Raw genomic sequence first — 23,887 nt, 5'->3', positions numbered from 1 at the left:
ACCACTTTGAAGAAGACCGAGTATCATCTATAAGACAGTTCATATGCCTGCAGCCCTCTTGATGAGGTTGTAGTTGAAGCATTGAAGTTCAGAATTATGATAAGGATTAGCCCTTCATCAAGACAGACTTCTGAAGCAGTCCACGTTGTGAAGGAGCTAGAAACAACATGAATCTTCGGACTCCCTATCTAAGTAGGGCTTGGATCCCTGTTGTTCATTGTTGAGGAATTCTCTCTACTTGATTCACAAATCCTAGACCATGTTTATCTTTGAAACATGCATCACAAGGTACGTGTTTGAAATTGAAGTCTGTGGTTGAAGAATAAATTTTTGGTCCTGAGACTGTTGTGATCACATCAAGGTTGTATCACAATGAGCCTAAAGTTTTGAAGCAATCTGGTTACTCAAGCTGCAGTCACCTTTGATATATTGCTTCTGTTTGAACCCTCCTTCGTCACAATCCTAAGCAATCAAGGACAGAGATTAGTACAGGTGTGTTTCATTATGGTATAATGTGATTAAAACTTCCTGGCATATAAGTTGTGGCCCTAAAAGAAGAGTCAAATCTGAAATCAACTTTGCATAGAATCTGGAAGTTCGATTCAAAGACTCTCCTCCAGCATCGTTTGTGTAGTAGCAGCCTATCAGTAAATTTATATGCAGCTCTTCATTACAGAAGAGATCAAAAATTATATTGACGTTCAAATGATCTGACATCTATGGTGAAATGTTGGACAGTGGACAGCATACTTTAGGATTTGTTAAGCAGAGATGTGTAAATCAATGTCTTCAGGACAAAATTCTCTCGTAGCCCTATCAACATAAAATTATCATGTTATGATCACAGTTGAAAATGTTCTAAGTTCTGAAGGAAATCTCCAGTTTGTCACCTCAAGTTGTCTAGAGCAAAATCATAGTTGCAAATACAAGGCATTTCCTAAATAATAATAGTATCCATGACCTGGAACGTATTATTGGAAGTAAACCAGCTTGACACCTCAGTATTCTCACAGTATCAACAGTAATAATTGCTTGGCATATCTAAGTTCTACTATGACTGAATTTTGTGCATCAATCTCCATGATTCAATATGTTCTATCAATCAGCTAGAACTCTGTTAAATTGAACCTGTATACATAGTTCTTATATGCACTAGCTATTGCAGTACCTTCGTCTTTGGCATCTTGGATAAGGGGTGAAGTACCTTAGGGGTCTTCATTCTTGAAGAACAGTTACAAGAACTTGGCATCCCATTACAGGCCTTCGATCATGAAGTACAGAAGAAGATGTGATGGCAAAGATTTCTAGTCATAGATGGGGATGTGCATTTTGATCACAATAACTCAATCTATGATAGAACCTTACCACCTGGTGGGTGAATCTATATCCGAGTCTCTGGAGGAATGCAAAGAAAAAGGTTGGATCAATTAAGAAATATTTTCTACTGTCAATGTGGCTTCAGCAGCTACTGTACAAGCCATCACCATTATTTTTATCTCCATGGCAATAGATAGGCTGGACCAAGAAAAGGAGATGGTTGCAGTGCTCTTGTCCTTTCTCTATGCTGATGTGATTGAACCTGAGCAGTAGTTGATGACAGACTTCCTCCAGCCTTTCCAACCATATCGTCGAAACCTCCTCCAAGAGGATCAAAGGGAGTAGAAGTATTTCAGAAATCTGGGAAAAGCTATGTGTCAGCTCCTCTTCATGCAGAAATGGTCGAATGGATTGATAACTCCTCTTGCCCAATGATTATTTCAAGAAGGTTGTCCATGTCAAAGGTCATAAGGACTAATAACTGGTTGCAGATGACTCGATGGGCAAGGTTTCTTTTCCAATATTCAGAGGGAGCTATGATTCAGAGGGAGTTGATTTCTTCCTTAGCCTAAAGGTCTGATAATATGGAGAAGTTGCTGATCCGGATTCAGACATCTTGTGGGTGGTCTGAGGTACACTATCGAAAATTGCTAAGTGACAGTATGAAGAATGGTAAGGTGCTATAATTCACCTCATTTCATGGATGAAAGACTGAAGTCTGGAAGCTCCGTTGAGGTTGAATGTATAAAACAGTAAACATGACTTACTATGAAGCCATTTTAGGTAGCTCTTCAGTGAACCATTTGAGAAAACCTTCGTTGTATATTATAGAGTGGGGTTCATTCCTTTTAAGAATCCCATGTTCCACAACCACTCCGAGCATTTTGGCTTCAGGTACCACTTTATTTGGGATATGATATAGCTGGGACCAATCAAGCTCCATCATTTCAAGATGGATGTACAGGTTACTGTCATCTTCGCTAAGCCTCTTGGTAAGTTTATCTTCCTTCAAAAATAGGTTGGGAGTCGTGGAAAGATCCTGCTATGAGGATCCTAATTGAGCACTGAGCTCCAAGAGATCCTGGGGGCTTGGGGTACTTCTTGAGCTAGGAGCGACCATAGGGTGAGTGGTTCACCATCCCCTATAGGTGTGTGATGCACAGGGTGAGTGGTTCACCTTCCCCTGTGACAGATGACATGTGTGTAGGGTGAGTGGTTCACCTTCCCCTACGATTGATAACTCCTAATTGAGCACTGAGCTCCAGGAGCTCCTGGGGGCTTGGGGTATTTCTTGAGCTAGGAGCCGCAACCATAGGGTGAGTGGTTCACCTTCCCCTGTGACAGATGACATGTGTAGGGTGAGTGGTTAACCTTCCCCTACGATTGATAACACGTGTGTAGGGTGAGTGGTTCACCTTCCCCTACTATTGGTGACATATGCATAGGATGAGTGGTTCACCTTCTCCTGTGGTATATGAGCAAGATGAGTGGTTCACCTTCTCCTGCAGGTATCGTAGTCAGAGATGCATATAGGCATCTACTTGTTGTCACATATGGACATGGCAGTGGTCTAACCAGACTGCTTTTTCGCCCTGAAAATCATGGAAATTCCAGCAATATTTTGATAAAATCGGGCAATAATTTTTGTAAATACAGGTTACAGTTGTCAAACTTCAAGATTTTGGTTGCCCCGGAGGTTTTTTATGGTGTTGAATCCATTTCCACCATCAAAAACATGATTCAAACACTGCTACTGCAAGATTTCTTGAAATTTTTTTGCCCAGATTCCGCCACTTTTGGTTGTTCAAGCAATTCCTCCACCTCGGTAGACGACACCATGGACATGTCAATGGGAAGTGATTCATCCTTTCCCCACGTGTAGGATGTTCATTCCCTATGATCGATGTTTGACATGTCGGTGGGATGTGGTTCATCCTTTCCCCACATGTAGAATCCTTCCTACTATTGTTGGTTGGCATGCATGTAGGAAATGGTTCATCCTTTCCCTACTATCAGTGATTTGCATACGTGTAGGATGTGGTTTATCCTTTCCCTACGATGGTTTTGATGTGTGACTGTAGGATGTCGTTCATCCTTTCCCTACATATGGTTGTGAGTAGCATGTGATTTATTCTTTCCCTACTATTACTACAGTATCATCCTACCCATGTAGTCTAGGACACATGGGAAGTACCTCTCATCTGGCCAATGAGTTGGGAAAAGTGGATAGGGACCATAGCACTGCCGATGGACGCATCGTGTATTGCCATACTCCCTATGTCTAGGATGAATGATGTTTCTTCAACTTGATCACTTGGGATCAAGTTTGTGAGAGATTTTTCGGCGAACATCACATGGGATACCATTTGTCGACGCGTTTCGAACCAACCAGTGTGGTTCATCGTCAGGACAAGTGACGATGAACCACACTAGTTGGTTCGAAACGCGTCGACAGCTGGTATCCCATGTGATGTTCGCTGAAAAATCTCTCACAAACTTGATATGGACCACAGAAGCCTGAACTCTACACTTGGGATCAAGTCTGATTTGAGTTTACCCATTGGTTATGTGGACTGACTTTTGTCAGTGGAGAGTGGCAAGGTCTTGTGACTCACTCTCGATCAATTCTTCTTTATTATCTATATCAGTGTTCAGCAGAGTTGAGACGAGATGCATAGATGATTCATGATGACAGGATGGCATGATAATAAATGGATTGGCATGTGGAATTCTCCCTAGTTGAGAGGGAGTGTTAAAATTGGCAACTAAGGCCAAATTCCACTTTGAACAGGTCTTTTGAAGAAGATAATTATGGCATTGAATTCCTCTTTTCGAGAGGACTAAAATCGACCCAAAGATCACTGAATTTGGATAAGGAAAATATTTATTTATTCAAAATAAATTCTACAAGTCATGACCTTATCAAGACGGGAAAATTGAAAATTTGAAATTCGAATTTGCCTCCAAGTGTCAAGGTCGGTCAGCCTCACCTCCATAAGGACAAATCGTCATGTCTATTTGTATATATATAGGCATCCTCCCACCTCATTTGCATCATCCAAAAGGTCTCCAATGTATGTTTGAGGCAGTCGTGCTCAAGGAGGACGAAGGACTGTCCTGTTTTTGGGTTCTTCTTCTGCAACTAGGCCGAGATGCTTCACATAGGGTAGCCGCTGATCTTAAGGAGAAATCTGGTCTCTTTTGTATGGGCATTGCAAGTCTCATTTCAATAGCTGAAAGGTGGGCCGAATTTGAGGACTGGCTTGTGGACAATAAGAGGCAGAATCTCCCACCAAAGTAAGGCCGCATTTCAGATCCGTTGCTTCAGAAAGGGGCCACAGGCATTCACCCTCATAAAGAGGCCGAGATACATGTCCAGGGTTTTGTTCAACCAGCGAAGGGTACCATCATGTTGACCAAAGTAAGCCGCAGTTGAGATGAAGGGTTTTTGGAACAGTTAAGTAGGACAACAGCGTTTTACAAGAAGCCCTAACCAGATCTCGCTTCAGGAAGGTACCATCTGATCTCTGTGACAGAATGCATAAATTTCAGCCTATTGATTAGGCCTTCTACTTGTGTAGGGCAGTGACATTGGATCTCCTCATTGACAAGTCATTTTGACTTTAAAGTATTGTACTCTCCCTCTGCTGAACATTTGATATTGATAATAAGAAGAATTGTTCAAGGGTTTTCCCCATCTTGGGGTTTTTTCCCTGGCTTGAGCCATATTATTGTGTCCTCTTGTCTTGGCTTGTCTTCTGCCTTTGTTTCATATGTTTTTTCTTTAGTTTCTGTCAATATGATAATGATTCTAGTGATTACTTATGAATAATGAATGGGTTAATATGGACTATTGAAGTATCTCTCATAAGCAAAGAACATGTTAATCTAAAATTAACACCCTTGGACTACATCACCCAAGGATCAAGCACTAGCATCCACATAGGTGATCCTATCATAGAAAAATTCTTTAGAACTCTTCATTTGTTTTCTATTTGCAATATCATATTATGCGCTTGTCATAATTGTCGTCTTTTATCAAGTTTTTGGTATTTGTCTATTTATTTAAGAAGGTGACTACATGATATCAACAATGACAATCATTTATGCCAAATCCAAAAAAACATCTTGCAATTAACATTATAAAGAAAACTAGAAGATTCAGAAGAACAAAACACCTGTCAATTTGCATAATTTTTGCCTTCTTGACCTTTTCCAAGAATCTCTTCACAGATTCATGATCAGTGCCAGGATTCTTCTTTCCCTGAAAGACAGTATACACAGGAGGTTATTGAGATGATTCTTAAAGCTAATAGTAGAAGCTAGAATCCAACAACTCAAATACAAAATCAGGGACACTTACTTTCATTTGCCACAGAAACTAAATTTCAGTCAAACTATTCTATAACAGACTAAGCTAGTTTTCAAGAAAAGGAACATGGTATTAGATATAATGTATGTCACAACATCCCAAGTCATTACTATAATTACACTGCAGCTATATATGTGTGTGTCATGCTCCAAAATATCAACAAACTCTAGATATAAGAAAAAAAAATGCAGCACCTTTTTACAGATGAACAGCTTTAACCTACCATTTCTTCAGAAGCTATATGAAACTATACATTGTAGTATTAATTTTTAAATTATGGCCACAATAGCCTAAAATCCTTATCACATGAAAATATCATCCATTCTAGATCATATAATCATTATTCCTATATTTTTCCTATGCAGAATTTTGGATCAGAAGAAAATTTGACATAGCACTATATCCTATGTTTACTTCTTTATCAAACTCATCTCTGATTTCACTCTTATCTAGGTTATCTTCCACTAAGACCCAAAAAGTTATAAAAGGATCACTCCTAAAGTTGCTCTTTTCTTGTCACCTTTATGGCCATGTTTATCACTTTATATGTCAAGCCACATCTCATTCATCATGAGGACAACAAAGGTGCAAAAGAAATAAGGGCCACCTTTAAGAGTCTCTTTGGAATTGTGGATACCACTTAGGGCAACCGACTCAAAACAAAACCTTCAAATCTGGAGATGGGTGAGTTACAAACAGTTGTGTTGTATATTCCAAGGTTTAAAAAACTGCCTGAAATCTAACATCATAAAATTAGAAGGAAAGTCAAAATCAAAATCAAAATAGGTAAGTATTGTCCTAAATAATTAATCTCCTACAACCAAGTATTTTACTATCATATTCTATAGCTATGTTACTTGGGAGCGGGAGCGGGGAGCGGGAGCGACCATTTTCAAAAGCTCCCGGTTTGGGAGCGAATCCCGGAGCGATTTTAAAAAAAAAAAAAATATATATATATATATATATATATTATATTTTTTAATTTTTGATACATATATGTCAACAAAAACATGTAGAATGATGAATTAGATATAAAAAACATAAAAAAAACATAGATTGAACCATATAACAACAATCATCTAGAAGTTATAATCTTCATCAACCACGTCCGCAAGTTAGTAACATAGTAACATACAACATATTGAGTCTCATGATTCATCAATCTTAAAGTTTCAAGCTTTGAAATTCAATATATAACATTTATCATCATTGATCACCAAAGTTGTACTTGTAAGCTAAGTGTAACCATTACAACAAATAATATCTAACATGAAATGAAATGTTATAAAATGAAATGAAATGAAACAACTTTCAACTTTCATGAAGCATCATATTCATAATTCATTACTAACGAGTTATAATTGCCAACTTCAAACTTAAATTGTCATATATTGTTTAAATAAATATCATAATAAATATGAAATAGTCAATAGTTATAAAAGCTACTAGAAACTAGAAAAGAGAAGTAAATCTATTATCTATTTCTTATGCTTGGGCCTCTTGCCACCACGAGAAATGTCTATTTTTTTAGTCTTGTTGCAAAATCAGGATCTTTGTCATTAATTTCACCCTCCAAGCATTAATATCCATAGGTATCTTTGTCATTACCTTTGTATCTATATAGGGATCTTTGTCATTAATATCACCCTCTAAGCATTAACATAAGATAGAAAAAGCATAGCATGTCAAGTCAAGATTTTGTTTGAGTGATGCGTATATTTTTAGGAGGGTCATGATAGAGGAGTTCGACAACCAATGTCACTAACATCAAGGTACATAGAGGGATTGGTGCTCTTGATTAAATACGAGTGCCATACCCTAATACATGGCAAAATTCAATGGAAACATTGCAATCCCCCAATCCTGAAAAACTGATAAGTCTACTTGATTTTGAATGAAATCTAAAATTCTACTTTCTCCATATGAAATCCAATGAGGACGAAACCACTCTCAAACATCCTAAGTCATTTCATGGTAATGTTAAAAATTTAAGTAAAAGGATGAAAATGAAGATTAAGGAGAGGATGAAAATGAAGATTAAGGAGAATGTCACTTTTACTCATCCTTTTACTTTAAGAATTTAACATTACCATGAATAGCATATCAATACTAGGGCCTAGACTTAATCATTAAGCTGCCCCACTCAAAAACTATTTGTTTCTTTCAAAAAAAAATTGCATTTCGAACATTACTACAAAAAAAAAGATGCAAAAAAGGCAAAATGCTCCCGAAAAGGCAGGGAGCGAAAAAAAATTTAGGGAGCGCGCTCCCGACCTACTCCTAAGTCGCTCCCGCCTGGAGCGCGGATTGGGAGCAGGAGCGGGGGGAGCGCTCCCTCGCAACATAGTTCTATAGTATACCCTTATTTATCAAGGGTGCTACAGATCCTTCTCTTAAGAAAGTTTTCTCTATTCTGATCTACCATCAAGATACTTTAAGGAATATTGGTTAGTTACCCTCTCAACGCCAAACACATCCAAAGGCTATCTAAACCCCTTTTAACTTTGATCCGAATCAGGGCAAAGGGAACACTCAAAATCCTCCAAAAAGAGAAGACTCATATGCAACTACTGTCACAAGGAGGGATATTTCTTCAAGTCTTGCCTTACTCACCTTCAGAGCTTGCAAGATCTATAGTAGGTGTTGCAGAGGATTTCAACGAAAATGTCACTTCCTCTCACAATGCACATTTCGCAGTGAGACTAAACATACGAATAAATATGAACACTTTCTCTCTGATTATATAAGGCAACACGGTGGAGAGAAAGTAGTTATTGGTGACAATTCATCCCTACAGGCTTCAGGCTATGGTGAAGTCATCACAGATATGGCAAAGTTTGTAAATGTTCTTCATATTCCAGGTGTTGGATCATATCTTCTTTCTGTCTACAAAGAACATGAGTGATGATTTCAAGGTGGTTGGCCTGAGATATATTGCAATGAAATAGATCATATGTACAATATAGGGAAGAGTTCTTCCTAAATGAGAAAGGGGCTAGTTGTGATACAAGCCGATATTGATAACAATAGCAAGATATGGCATAAACGTTGTGGTCACATCAATTATATCTTCGCAACACAAGTCAACTACACACTACATACAATTGCTGACCTTCCACATACGGAACCACCCAGTGGTGTTTATGAAGGACGCGTCATAGAGAAACATCATCAAGAGTCCTTTCTTAAGGGCAAAGCAAGGCAACTTTCTCAGCCTCTTTCATTGATTCGTAGTGACATTTGTAGACCTGTCGCTAAACTTTCTATTGGGAGAGCTAAGTACTTCCTCACCTTCAGTGATGATTTTTTGTGCTTTATTTGGGTATACATCATTATATCTAAAGATGAGTTGCTTGGAAAGTTCAGAAAATTCAAACCTCTTGTAAAAAATTGAAGGAAAGATCAAGCATCTCATAACTGATATATTAGCAATGCTTTCAGTCATTTGTCATATCTCAAGGCATCTCTTGGCAGAAAACAATTCCTTACACTTCACAACAAAATGTACTAGCACAAAAAAACAGTAGAGTTATATATAAACAACAACAACAACAACAAAATGCAGCTGACCAGCCCACCGCCGCTACAACCGCCTACCGGCAGCCAAGCGCGTGTTTCGCCACCACAGTTGAGTGATTCCCAACCTCTTATTCCGCCACAACCACCACAGCCTATTGCCAAATAGACCTGCAAGTTCTGCATGAGCCGTTGTTCCTTACTCCCTTCAGCCACCACCGGTTCTGCTTGAGCCGCGTTGTTTGTATGCATCCACAGCTAGTATTGTCCATTCGCAGCTGCCAATGCTCCTTGGATTTGTCCCTTTCTACCACAGCCATACACAGTTCTCACACTACACCTTCTTCGTCTACCATACCGCGGCCACCTTTTTCTTACAATTCGGTGTTTTCCATAAAATGTGTTGGTTAAAAACGGATTTGTTCTCCATGTGTTGCACATTTCATTGATTTGATTTCTTTGGTTTTCGTCTGTTCATTTGCATCCAATGGCCACCAATCAATCCCGCCTTTCAATGACCTATTTATGCATACAGTGTTTCATTCACTTGCTAATTTGGTTTCATGTGGTCAACCAGTTTTTGGCTCTAGTGAATTCTATTACACTCGTCATTTTCACCCTTACATCATTGATTTGAGCCTATATTTAGTGTTAACAACCCTCTAAGATAGAGCATCATCAGCAACCCTTGTGTTCTTGTTGGAACTTAATTGAGGAAAATCAGTGGACCTTTTGGGTTATTCATCTTGTACATGCATTAGACACAGGAACCTCTATAATTATTGTTTTGAGTTTATAGTTTTGATTGTTTGATGGCGTTTTTGACCATATGCATTGGTTTCTGTGATATCTTATCTAGTATAACCATTCACTTTACCCCTAGTACACCATTTACCTGCCCAAATCATGTGCTTGCAACTTTGGGTCGACATGAGTTTTTGAACAATCAATGGTTTCCCTGATTGTATACACAACTATGTGTGGCCTGGTTTCAAGCTCAGTTTTGGGTTTGAATGTTGTCTTGTAAACTGTAGCCGGTGTTTGAATATAATGAACAATCATATTTGTCTCAAGCTCTACCTTCCATGGTTCTTGTCTAAGGTTCCCATACTCAAATTTTGACCTATTAATTATGGGTAACCAATAGCCTGACATACCCATATTGAGTTATGTTGCATTTGAAAGTAGTACAATCATACAAGGGGATCCATGCTCGACCCCTATTCATACACAACTCATTATTTGTTTGGCTTCATTATAGAAGCTTCACTTGCTCATTCCAATTGTAGCCTTCGAGGTATTCATTGAGGCTTAGCAATGTTACACTTCATATTGTATGAGGTTCCACCTTGTAATTTCATCAAATTGATGGAGACTTGCCACTAGTTCCTTGGAGCTTTTCAACTAACTTGAGGGAGATACAAATTCATTGAGCTTCTTCTTCTTGTCTCACTTCTCCTTGGTTAGATGATTGTGTTTACCACTTGGCGGTCTTCTCGCGTGGTTGCCTCGTTGTTCATCTCTTGGTTGCATGATTGCTAGTTAGGGAGCATACTATCTCATTATGGTGTTATTTTTGCATATATGCTTATCTTGAATGTTCTCCATATTGTTCTTAAATGATGGGCCTAACCCTCCACCACGGTAAATGGTGACAATGTTAAGAAGATAGATGCTCCAATGTTATTGGTGTGAGAGGGGTGTCTAGCATGAACCTCTTGTGTTGATGTGTGGTGAAACATACTTGATGGTTGGATGGGTTAGCATTTCTTTTCCCCACTCTCTTATGATGCTAATAGTGCACTTTACCTTAGTGGGATTTCCCTAGGTGATATGACTTAACATTTCTTGGGTCAATTATGTTTGGCGATGTTAGTTCCCTCATTGATGTACTTTTTCCCTAAGTCTAAGTTAGATGTGGGGAGTACAACATACAACTTTGATGATCGAACCTTTTCCTAAGGTTTGATGAGGTATTAATCATGTTACTGCCCTTTAGTGATGCAACCCTAGTTCAAACCTAGGTGGAGCTTCTATTTTGTCATTATGTTGTTATCATGGTGGCCTTTGCTAGGAGAAAAAACTTGTTGCCACTGTACAACTCTTGTTGGAGTGCACCCACTCCCCCCAATTGTCACATTTTCATGTTGATTTGATCAATCGGGGATTAGTGGGACGTTGGGCTATGGTTTTATTTGAGCATTAAACTTCGTGCACGCATGATGAAGTTGATTTCACCATTTAATGGTTAAATTAATCCATTTTATTACCTTGGATGTTAATGGCTTGAGTGCCCTACTTTACTTGGTTGTTGTTCACACTGAGAGAGATCATTTGGAGATTATTTGAGGCTTTCTTATGGAGCACACCTCTCTTGTGCACAATTTATGACTTTTTCATGGTTCTTTTACTGTGAATGAAGAGGTTGGCACACTTCTCTTGGGTGCACTTTCTTTGTGCACATGGTTTGATGGGTTTTTTTATGGTATTGGGAAATAATACATTGTTTGGGCATGGATGAGGTCTAACCACTTTTGGCACTCCTTTCTAGGGCGCACTTCACATGGAGATACTTATTATTTGTTGGATTGTTGAGGTAGTTACATGTCACAATTTTCTAGAGCATACCTTTCCTAGATGTTCTCTCATCTTTATTGCACGGATATTTCAAATACACTTGTCATCGTCTAATCCTCAATGAAGAGCACACTCACCTTGTAGGCTTGGCACATATATTATTTTATTTTAGGTGGGTACAATTTACTAGGAGTCATGTGACATACTTGGAGGGCGATACATGTGGATTTTGCATGCCCTTGCTTGGTCTTATTACCAACTTTCAAGCGTATCCCTAACAGGCACACTTGTGGAGACACTTTTTGCTATTCTTAACGGTATATAGATTATTATTTCATGTGGTCAGTTTTGGCGTGGTCAATGTAGAAAATCCACAAAATTCTGCAACTGATAATATGAGCAATCTGAAAACTAGTTTCTTTTCGTATAGACATAGAATTTCTCTACTTATTTGCAGTGGAATAGGAACAGAAATAAATACATAATTCAACAACACAAATTTTTCCTATGGAACCCAACTAGAAAACCCTCTGCTTGATAGAGAATCTTATTCAAGAAGAATGAGCAATAGATCTCTTACAATACAATACTATTTCACTAAAGAATGCAATTATCTCCCTGCTTGAACTAAGCTTGAAACAATTGCAAGAACCCTGATCAGTGTGCCTTCTTGCCTAAATGAGCCCAAAATCCTTGCACAAATCCTAGGAAATAAGCCCCTATTTCCTAGCATGTGGGCTTCTCCTATTTCTTAAGACTTAGCCCCTATTTCCTATTGCATTCCAAAGCAGTGTTGCGAACATCTCAATAACATCCCGATTTTAACTCAAAATCACGATTTTTTGGCCTAGCCGGTATTTGACGATTTTTAAAGATATTTTTATGGTATCTCAATTTTTTCGATGTTTGTCGATTTTTACCTATATTTTCCCAATTTTTACGATTTTTTGGTTTCCTGGACCCTTGCCGATTTTATCACGATGCCGATGTTCACAACATTGTTCCAAAGGCCATTCTTCCTTCTTCAAAAACTCGCACAAGCTCCTCTTGCACGTTCTTTCCCTCACAAGCTCACAAACTCGTGCTCAAGAATGAATACAATTGTGCCTTCGTTCCTCCTTTTAAAACAATTCGAATGGCTAAATCTAGCAAATTATATTATATGAAATTGATTTTGTGATTGATTGAGTTAACTAAGTTGAACTAACTCATGCAACTCGTCTCATCTCAATTCTAGAACTTGAGATTTAGTCAGTTGTCCTTCTCCCAAATTAACTCACACTAGAAGACAAATAACCCAGTTTTCCAGTTCAACGCATTAGTTAACTGCTTCATAATTCGTCCTAACTTTTAGGAACAAATCCTAAATTATAGGAATTTGTCCTAACTTATAGGGAACTCGAGCATGCTAAGGAAAAACTCGTTGAGGTCCCTGTTACCCACCACTTGTGGGTAGTGTAAATTTTCTCCTATATGGTTCTCAGCCGGCAGCCAACAGCCCCTTGCAGCGTCCAGATAGCTCGATGTGCCATTGTCTCCGCCACCTGAGTCAGTCATGTGGTCCCTCGCCCATCTGTTATGAATGTATGTTTGAAGGTGGGCCTCCTAACCTCGAAGGTATGGTTTTTCATTGGTATAGTTGAGTAGTTTTCATTACCTGACATGGGCACTTTTGGGCATGAATTGGTGGGGGAATTCAGGAGAAAGAGTGGGTTAGGTTTGTATTCTTGTCTCCATTGCCCGATTTCTTGGTTACCCTTGTATCCTAGTCCCATGGGATTTCTAAAGAAGGTCGGGACATATAAATTTAGCATGTGGGAAAAAACCAAACATGAGCTCTACCCCTTATCTATGGTCATCACCCTAGTTCCTTCAGGCCCTAGATGAGCCCCTTCCATCATTAAGAAACACATGAATGTCCCAACCCCCGGTGGGCAATGAATTACCCCACCTCAAGGGGGTATCCACTACTGCATATTAGACATCATGCTCTCCGTCCCCTGGAGCCCCGAGCAATTATGAAGAAAAATCAATCAAAAGTAAAAGGCATATGAAGAAGGGTGGAAAAACAAAGGCTGGGGTAACTAATGTACCACGATTTGCTCCCTCCTACATTCATATACCCAGGTGTGAGCTTCCCTTATTACAGCTACCCATGCACCTTGACATGTGGTCTGGATGATTCCCATGAACCCCCACTCCATTCCATTATTATATCATTTGCCACCTACCTCTTAAAGGATGTACTATGGACATGCCACCCCCTTTAGAGGTTGAAACCACCTAATAGGGTCCTTGGTTAACCCCTTATTGAGCTTGGAGAGACTTGTACATGCCAAAGCCCACTATGGAAGGGCATTGCATCATGAAGTGCCCCATTGATCCCATGGCTTGTAAGCATTATTACTTAATTATTCCAATGATTTGTTGTATTGGAGGGCAAGGGGACGCATTGGATCTTATGCAGGATTGCAGGTGGGTCTTCATTTGGGGTTTGGTCTCCCTATATGGGGTCCTAGCCCTCCAGAGGGCCACATTGGCACTTGTAGGGTGAGCATTGAGAGCCATGGGCCTCCACCATAGCAAATATTACTTCATGGATCCCCAACGACGTTCATTGATTGCTCGTGTTCCACCTTTTGGATGAGGATGATGCACCTAGTCCACCATGCCCAGTCGGCTCCACAGTTGCACCATACACTTGGCAGATGTTCCAGGATGCCTCCCGCTGCAGAGGGAGGGCTTATGTCATTACTCCAGCCCTTACAGATGGTCTACAGGCATATTTGATCCATTTGGAGACCCATGAGAATGTCCTTATGCCCCCACACCCACTTGGGAGCACCGCGGGTTCTTGATTGGAAAACAAGGGGCCAGCCCCTTGTCCACTATGTTTGGAGTCCATTTCTACATCATGGCACCCCTTGCTCATGGCACCCCTTGGATTTCATTAGGCCTCCTCAAAGGCCCAACGACTCACTTTGTTGATCATTTAACCCTCTTAAGAGGCTTATCTTTACATTATTGAGCTATTTGGTTTGCTTGTCACCAAAAGTTTTGTAATTATGCACATTATTTTATTTTAGGGGCTAAATTAGGCCTAATTAGCTAAATCGAATTCATTAGGAAGTGTATAAATAAAAGTGAGATGATTCATTTCATCATCATCACTTGGATTTGATCATTCTCTCTAGAGAGAGTTTCGCTATTCTTTTTGGAAGACGAAATTGTATGAATAGATGAATTTTAACGTTTGGATCTCTTCATTCTTGTCTTGAGCTTCTATATTGGCATATAATGATGTGATTGGGTATACTTGTTCTCACATGTAAGTACTCTTTTGATGTTATTTTGTCATTTTTTTGTCACATGCATGTTGTTGGGGATTTTCACTTACTAGGCTGAAATTTGTTGCTTTTCTGGTGTGAAATGGCAAAAATTTGTCTTTTTAGAGTGTTGCATCATGTCATGGGCCATGTTTGAATAAGTGAATATTCATAGAGATATCTCATCGAAATTTTATCTTGATAAGTCATCATGTATTGCATATTGAATTATAAAAACCTTGAAGCAATTGTCCCATGCCCTAATTACTATGTGAAATTGTTCTAGAGGCCTCCTTGACCAAGTGAAATCATCCCAAGCATTGGAATCCCCTTGACTTCGTTTCTCCCAAAGGATTAGGCGCTGGTCCTCCATAGGTGATCACCAAAAGCATATCCCTTATCACCTGTCTTTCTTTCTTCTAGGCCTAGCCTCCATAGGGGACCTAGGGCATCAAATTTCTCCCAAATCACCAATCAAAAAAATTTGATCTCCTAGCCTCTACTGGGTTGTTGTGTCTCCTAGGACCCCTCCCAATTTGAAGCCATTCCGACGGTGGGACCTTGAGAAATTTCAAGCAATAGCTCTGATATTTGATCTTACCCTTTGTTTCCCTTGGCTAGTAACCTCTTTGGGATCATTGTTTTGAAAGTGTTAAAAATTTCTTCTTTGATCCCCTTCTCACCATTAATTAGGTCAAGCACACACCTCACTGATCAACTCCACCAACTTGACCTAATTTTGGGTCCACTTGGTCCCATGTGATCCCACAACTTTTTGAAGATAATTTCACAAAGACCACTTGGAATCCAATTTTTCACAAGGATTTCTTGCGCTAGGTCCCTCCTTTACAAGTCTTATTTGCAAACCGTAGCCCTTGAAACCCCCTTGGCCCTTTTTAGAGAGCCTTACACCTTGATCGCTCTTTATCCCTTCATTATCATTTATCTAGTGATTACCTTCATACCAGGTCTCCTCCCATCAATGAAAATCCGTAAAGAGCAAGGAGCTTTAGCTAAGGTGACAATGGGATATTGCTCCATTGTTGCCCTTGACCTAGTAGTTGTCCCTTTAGGATCCCCTCCTAGGACCCCTGCTAGTTTTAGCGGTAACAGTCCCTTTGATTAAGGCACAAATCAAGGAACCTTTCTCGCTACTATTTTCAACAGTCAAAACCCCAATTTATGTTAAACTTCTAATTCCATACATGATTTAATACTATAGTTCCGGAGGTCAATAGCAAACAAATGGTCCTTACAAAATTGTCTGACTCGTCGATCCATCTTTGAAGGACTTACATATCTAGAGGTTTGTTGTAGCAATTATAGAATACACATGGTATACCTCTCAAATATTTCAAGTAACTAACAGAGTAAAAGGGAATTGTGTGGGGTGATCATGTTATTATGAAGATTGCAAGGTCTTTTAGTCGCTTTATCGACATTGGTTGTAGTTGGAAGATCGTTCTTGCTTGGCAAAACCAATAGCTTCTTTGATACCTGGCTTCTTCTCTTCTTTTTGATGTGCTGACAGTGCAAATTGGTAACTACTTTTCATCATTATTTTACCATTTTTTAGCTTGAATTGTTTTAAAATGGCTTGAATTGATGAGTTATTAGAATTATTGAATACTTTAACACTCTCTATTGTACACGATACAATCAAAATCAGCAAAACCACTCATCGACATTCGAACTTGTTTACTTGGAGCCTATATCTTGTGTTCTTTGTCTTTGTGGACTTCATGTTTTGATAATTGCTTGATGAAGAAGTAAAATTAAATAATAAAGCACTGACAAATATCACAAGTAATTATCAAGTAAAGGAGAATCAACATAATACTACAAATACCTTGATGTTCCAACATGGTATCAGAGCTAAGGTCAAAAGAGGAAATTTTGGAGATCAAGGGTTTGTCCCTGGCTAGCACCACATCTTGTGTCCTCTTGTCTTGGCTTGTCTTCTGCGATTTATGTTTATGTTCTATCTGCAGTTTACTTTAATGCTGATGTGATTGCTAATCTGGAAAAGATATGGAGCTATCTGTGAAAATTGAAATAAATTGCTTTAAGCATAGAACATACCTAAAATTAACAGATAATTATCTGCAGATTGATCTCTTGTAGATACAACAGTCTAAACATGAAGAAGACCCTGTTTTCAACTCGCTAATGATCAAACAACATGGCTTATACTATGTGATGGTTTTCATATTGGTTCACTTTCCTTTGAGGATAGTTTACAATGGCTCGCTACATATTATAGTGGTTTTGTTGATGGTGTCGGAAATACTTCAACCAAGGGGTCTCCCAGATGTGAAGTCCCAATTAGACCTCACACTGTTTGGAATAGGAGCCCCATCCGAGATATCAGCCCGACTACCATGTATTCTTATAGGTTTTCCTTGGCTACAAAGTTCAGCACGAGAGTTATGCACAGGTAATCTTGGATCAGCAAGTGAGTATGTCTGGTGAGTGTTTGGTTGTATGTGTGTCAAGATTATTCTATTGCGAAGGGAAAGGAAAGTGAGTCTCTATGAGAGAGGTATTAGTACCACCTTAGTAGACACACACACACACACAGAAAATATCCGTCTAACATCCAGCAAAATAGTCCACAAAGATGCGACAGTCATTGCAATCATTATAAACAAGAAATATTTGTCTAACCTCTAGAGGAATAGTCCACAAGGATGCGACAGTTATAGCAACCATTATAGCACATTCTCAATATGATAAGTACTAAAATAACCGAAATAGTTCAACTACTTTAGCACAGATGAGAGCAAACATGAATTAAAAGCATCCACAAAATAGTCTTACAAATATTCATAATCCATGCAGAAAGAACGTGTCGAACATGAGGCTTTTGATATTACGTAAAAGTCGCAAGACACATGTATACAATGAACACAACTATCCCCAATAGTGGAGCGTTGGAGCCACTACTTGCTCCCCAAAAGAGCTACCTTGTCCCTCTAATGCCTTGCGGGAGGAGCCAAGGCAAAAAATTCCTTTACGCATACAATGAGGGTGTATATATAATCAGCGGGGTGATGCTTCACCTCCTTGTGACTCTTTGACTACCCTCATGAATGTTTGACTTCCTATGACTTTTCGACTTTTCATGATTCTTCATATTTTGTATGTGTCCTTTGGACTTCCACGTTACAATACATTTTGAATAGGTAATTACATAATCCACCATAATGATGTGGCATATGACGACTCATGACAAGACATGACATGACACTACGGACAAGGACTACATGATGACATAGCAATGTCAAGTCATTCTTTGTTGTTGCTCGCTTTGTGTCTTCTAAAAAATGGGTCACGGTCTTCTTCTTTGTCCTCCAAATCAACGTTGTTAAAAGCGCGAGCGGGATTTAATCGGCGCCGGGAAAAAAGCGGAAAAATCGACAAAAGCGGGAAAAAAAGCGTTTGGCACAAAAATATTCATTTTTTTTCATTTTTTTTCAATTTTTGTAATATCTAAACCATCTACAACATAAAATAAATACATTGACACATAAATATGATAAAAAAACTAATATATAAGATGTTTAATATCATTTCTAGCGCTAAAATCACACATAACATTGAATCATGTCCTGAATAGTAAGTCCTGAGTCCCAACTCAGCCTCAAAATATCAACAAAAAATATGATAATGTATCTCATCATGTCATAATGTCATATACAATAAAATGAAAGTCTAATCCTATTGATTTCCTCTGCCCCTCTTGCGAGAAAATGGCACAACTTTCTCTTTCCCTCTAGATGTAGGTGGTGGTGCCTGTGCTGGTGGAAATGGCAGTGGAGTCTGACGTGCTCTAGAAGCTGAAGAACTAGTAGTAGCAGCTACAGGAGGCTGAGGTAGACGGAGACCACGTCCTCTACTGGTGGTAGTGGTAGCCCGGGTAGGCGGAGTCACCTCCTCCTCCTGCTCCTCCTCCTCCACCTGCTCCTCCTCCTGCTCCTGCTCCTGCTCCTCCTCCTCCCCCTCCTCCTCCCCCTCATCCTGCACTAACCAATCATCAGTGGGATCCATGAGAGGCCTCTCGGTCTCAACCCTCCATTCAGCAGTGGTGTCAATCCCATCCAATGAGATGGCTTCCGTATCAGGTGTCTTCTCTAGTTGTCTCACCCACAATCGAAGATTGTAGTAGACATAGACCATGTCATTAAGTCTATGGGACTCCAACCTGTACAAAGTTCATGAAATAATAATTAATAATTAATATTATAAAAAAATATTGTTTAAAACTTTAATGAATTCAAAAATTTATTTGGAAATTTGCAATATTTTAAATGTTTAAGTGTTAACCTATTGCGCTTCTTGTTGTGTATTTTTTCAAATACACTCCAATTGCGCTCACATCCCGAGGAGCTGCATGTTTGGCTGAGGATGCGTACGGCAAGCTTTTGCAAAAGGGGTACTCTGCCACCATACATCTTCCACCATGCGTCTACAACAAAATTACAAATAAAATTTTAAATAAACATAAGAAAAAAATGGAATTTGAAGAGACAATGAAATTTGAAACAAAGTTACAAAGTACAAACTAATCGTCCTATCAGTGACAGCCATCTCAAAGCCAAATGTGCCACCTGACATCTTATATGTCTCAATTTGTCTAGAGATCTCTATACGTTCTTCTGGAGATCTCACCATCTTCTGGACACAGGTTAATAATCCTTCCAAGACCTCAACATCAAAATCAAACCCACATGCATAAGAAAATGCAGGGTTCAGGAAAAGCCCAGCAACATGAATGGGACGATGGAGTGTGTTGTTCCATCGCTCATCAATGACTTCCCATAGAAGGAGTTGTCTCTGAAACCCATCATCTCCCTTATCATCATAGTAGGACCGAATGGCTTCTTTGGCCCTGTCCATGGCTTCATACAAATAGCCCATTGCGGGCTTCTCACCATCAACCATCCGAAGAACCTTTACCAAAGGTTCAGTAACAGCGCACACCTCCTGCACTCCCGCCCAGAAGTCTTCCTGGTATGAAACTAGTCTGCACACGGCCTCTCCTTCTGGTTTGCGGCTCATTGACGAAGCACGCCACTCCTCTGAAAGAAACATTCTCTTCAAATCCCACATAGAATTCAAGAGGGATTGAAGAGATATGAAACTCGTCGCAAACCATGTAATGGCGGGGCGCACCAACTCTTTGTTGTTGGTGCATTTTCTCATCAAGCTAAGCACAGATGTGTGATTGTAAATAAATTTTGTGATGCTTTTTGATCAGTCAACAATCTCTTTGACAAAGGGAATTTTCCCTATGTCCTCTAACATCAAATCAATACAATGGGCAGCACAAGGTGTCCAAAATAAAGTAGGATGCCTGTCCATAAGCATTCTACCAGCAGCAACATAATTTGCAGCATTGTCCGTTATGACTTGGACAACATTTTCTGCACCCACCTCCAAAATAAACACATCCAGCAAATCACATAAAGTTCTTGCATCTTTGATTTGATGAGATGCATCAACAGATTTGATAAACATAGTCCCCTTGGGACAACTAATCAAGAAGTTTATAAGGGTTCTCCCCTTTTGGTCAGTCCAACCATCTGACATAACAGTGCATCCTGTTTGTGCCCATGATGCCCTAAAATCCTCCAATCTTTGGGTGCAGTCACGCTTTTCATCTTGAAGAAGCCAGCCTCTGAAATCATGAAGAGAAGGGATTTTGTACCCCGGGCCAACACTGGCAATAGCATCAACAGTAGGTTGGAAAAATGGATTATTCCTTATAATGCTGAAAGGAATATCACTCCAGAGGAGAAATTTTGTCATCAACTTGTCAGCTTGTTCTTTTTCAGTTCTTTTTAGCATTGAACCGATAGTTGGTTGTGAACCAGGTGTGGTTCGAGGAACAAAATATGATGATGCAGCTATCGGATTGACTGACGCTGCAGTAGAACCAGTGCCACTTGGCCCACTTCCTTCAGCTGACCTTTTTAGTTGCCTTTTGAGTTCTTCTTTGGCCTCTCTAGTGTGCTCTAATTCTCCCAATGCTCTCATGGCTCTTTGGATAATTTCAGGACTTGTATTTATACAGGGCCCCACATCATGTCCAGGGATTTGTGCAAGGTGGAACTTCAACCTGTACACCCCCCCGAATATCTCCTTTCCACACAACTTGCAATACAAGTTTTGTCTATCATTCGGAGTTTTAGGTTCACCATATTCCCAGAAAGGATCCAATTTCCTTGGTATGTTTGTTTTTGAATTTTGAATTTGCAAACCTATGGAAAAATAAGGATTAGGAAATAGGAATTTAGGATTACATAATACAAATTACAATTTAGCATTTACAAAATTACAAGTTAATTATTTCCAAAATCCCAATTTCCAAACCCAAGTTACCCAACCAAATGCCAATGGCAAATGCCAAAAAACAATGAAAATTCAAAAAAAATAAACAATGTTTAAAAAAAATGAGAAAATAAAAATAAAAAATTGGTTCTCATAGTCATAACAAATTATCCATCCCAAATCAATGAAAAATTACAAAAAATTCTTTAAAAACAATGAAAAACAAAGTTTTTATAGAAGCAAAACAAAAAAAAATTAATCTACATACCTTTTTTATGGACAAATTGGTGATCTTGTCTTGGATTTCTCCTAAAACCACTTGGATTCGCTCCCAAATTCGACGGAAACCCTTCAGCTCCTCTCCCTCACCTCTTCTCCTCCTCCTCCGCGCGCAGACAGCATAATGACATAAAAAAAATCGTTTTTTGCCTATTAAAAGCCCGCTGCCCCGACCATCTGCGATTTTTTCCATAAAAATCGCGATTTTTTCGAAAAAATCGGTATAAAAAAAAAGCCGCGATTTTTTGGTATAAAAATCGCGATTTAAGCGGGTAGGGGAAAAAATCGCGATTTTATCGCGATTTTAACAACACTGCTCCAAATGGCTTAGAGATGAGTCTTTAGTGGAACTTGATCTCCAGTTATTGTCTCAATTTGATGTCCCTTTGCTTTCTCTTGATTGATCAACTTGTCTTTGCAGCTAATAAAGTGTCTTCTGGCATGGCCTCCTTCTTCATCATCTTGCCATAGCATGATAGAGCACCTACATCTGCAATCCACTCATGAAAAGACGAAACAGTCCAATAAACCCCTAAGAACTGAGGGACAGGCTAAGGGAGAGGCTAAATGACTGTGGAGTTGTGTAGCTCAGACAGCCAGGAGTGAAGCTTGAGCCTTAAGACTGCGCAATGCGCAATTCAGGGTAAATTGGGCAAGCACATTGCGTAGATTTGGGAGTCAGTAAGCCAGGTTGAGGGATTTTGCACTATTTCAACCAACTACACAGTTCTGGAAGGCAAAGGAGGCCAGGTGACTACGCAGCTCAGGAGCTCAATGGTTGAGCTTGAGGTCTGAGACTGCACAATGCGCAGTTCAGGCCTGGATGTAGGGCATGATTGCATAGTTTTAGAGGCCAAGGTCGGGGATTAAGCACTGAAATCGCGAAATACGTAGTACTGAAAGGATAGGAGGCCAGGTGATTATGCAGTTGCGCATTTCAGGAGCTCAAGACTAAGGCTTGAGGACTAAGATTGTGCAATGTGCAGTGTTGGCTTGGCTAGAGAAAAATATTGCGTAGTTCTAGGACTCAAGGGCTAGGCTTGAGAACTGAGGTTGCGAAATGCGCAGTTCTGGGAGGCAAAGACTGCACATTACACAGTGCCAAGAGACAAGGTTGTTGCTTGAGGATTGAAACTACGCAATTCAGGAGGGTTGGATTGGCCTGGTCGAGAGTTTTTCCAATTTTGACTAAGTATTGGAGTGAGAAGAAGTTGAATAAAAGCAAGACTTGAACATGATCACACACTTAGTTCACTTGACAACACAACTCAGAACACATGAACAACATACTTTCCTCAATGCAACAACATTGCGACAACCCATTCCAAGTGTGACACTAAAGATACACTTTGCGACAATAATGACGACACTTGTGCGACAGTGCATGAAACTTTGGAAATGAGTGCAGAACATGTCTACATGATAAGAACAACTCATTATCACAAAGATTGCCCCTTGAAACAAACCAAAACTCCACTTTACATGATAAGCAACAATTCCCACGCCAAAAGATGACACTTGCTATATGAAAATAAAAGTGCAAACGACACTTGCGATATGCAAACGACGGTGAAAACAACATATGTCAGGGCGAAGATAACATGAAAACGAGACTATCTAAAGGGAAAGCAAGAGAAAGTGATAGCCGAAAACATGAAAACGACACTCACGAATACAAAGGTGTGCGAAGCGACAATTTACAAAATTCACTGAAATAGAAGTACAAACACAACTAGAAGTGAAAAAATGTCAATGTCAGTGCGCATTAACTGTCGACATGGATTGGACATCACACAGGCATAGTCTTGATGGACCATGCTATGCTTGTTCAAGCTTGCATAAAAGAATGTGCTCATGCACTTGTTACGGACTGAGCATGTGTGAGCAAGTGACTTTGACACTTCCAATCCAAAAGGGAGCTCAAAGACTTAACAAAGCTAGAAGTGACTACGGAAAGGTCGATCGCAAGATCCACGGTAAGCTCCAAAATTCAAGTTTAGGCAAAATTTTGGAGGGTTTTTGATGCAGTGACAACAGGGTCGAATAGCATATTTATGGACTCATGCTTCTTTTGTTAAGGCTGCATTTATGATCTGAAGTTCACATTCCTTATAACTACACTACTATGGTTGTCATCTATGGCTTGCAAATTAAGGTTCCTATGGAT

The 23,887-nt window shown here is 39.5% G+C and overlaps 1 protein-coding gene across 3 annotated transcripts in view; it reads right to left on the bottom strand.

Annotated features, from left to right (window-relative positions):
• LOC149232929 (diacylglycerol kinase 1-like) overlaps positions 1–23,887 on the bottom strand; it is a 289,276-nt gene that overhangs the window by 183,967 nt on the left and 81,422 nt on the right. For all 3 annotated transcript variants that reach the window (XM_089379555.1, XM_089379556.1, XM_089379554.1), the window contains exon 5: positions 5,496–5,581. In XM_089379555.1, coding sequence (XP_089235681.1) covers positions 5,496–5,581 — 86 coding nt within the window. The remainder of the gene's footprint in view (positions 1–5,495; positions 5,582–23,887) is intronic.

This window comes from Pinus tabuliformis, chromosome J, assembly GCF_031772625.1.
Source record: "Pinus tabuliformis cultivar Carrire ecotype Pingquan chromosome J, CPIR1, whole genome shotgun sequence".
In the NCBI taxonomy this organism is placed as follows: Eukaryota; Viridiplantae; Streptophyta; class Pinopsida; order Pinales; family Pinaceae; genus Pinus; species Pinus tabuliformis.
This window is presented reverse-complemented; position numbering and strand designations above follow the sequence as displayed.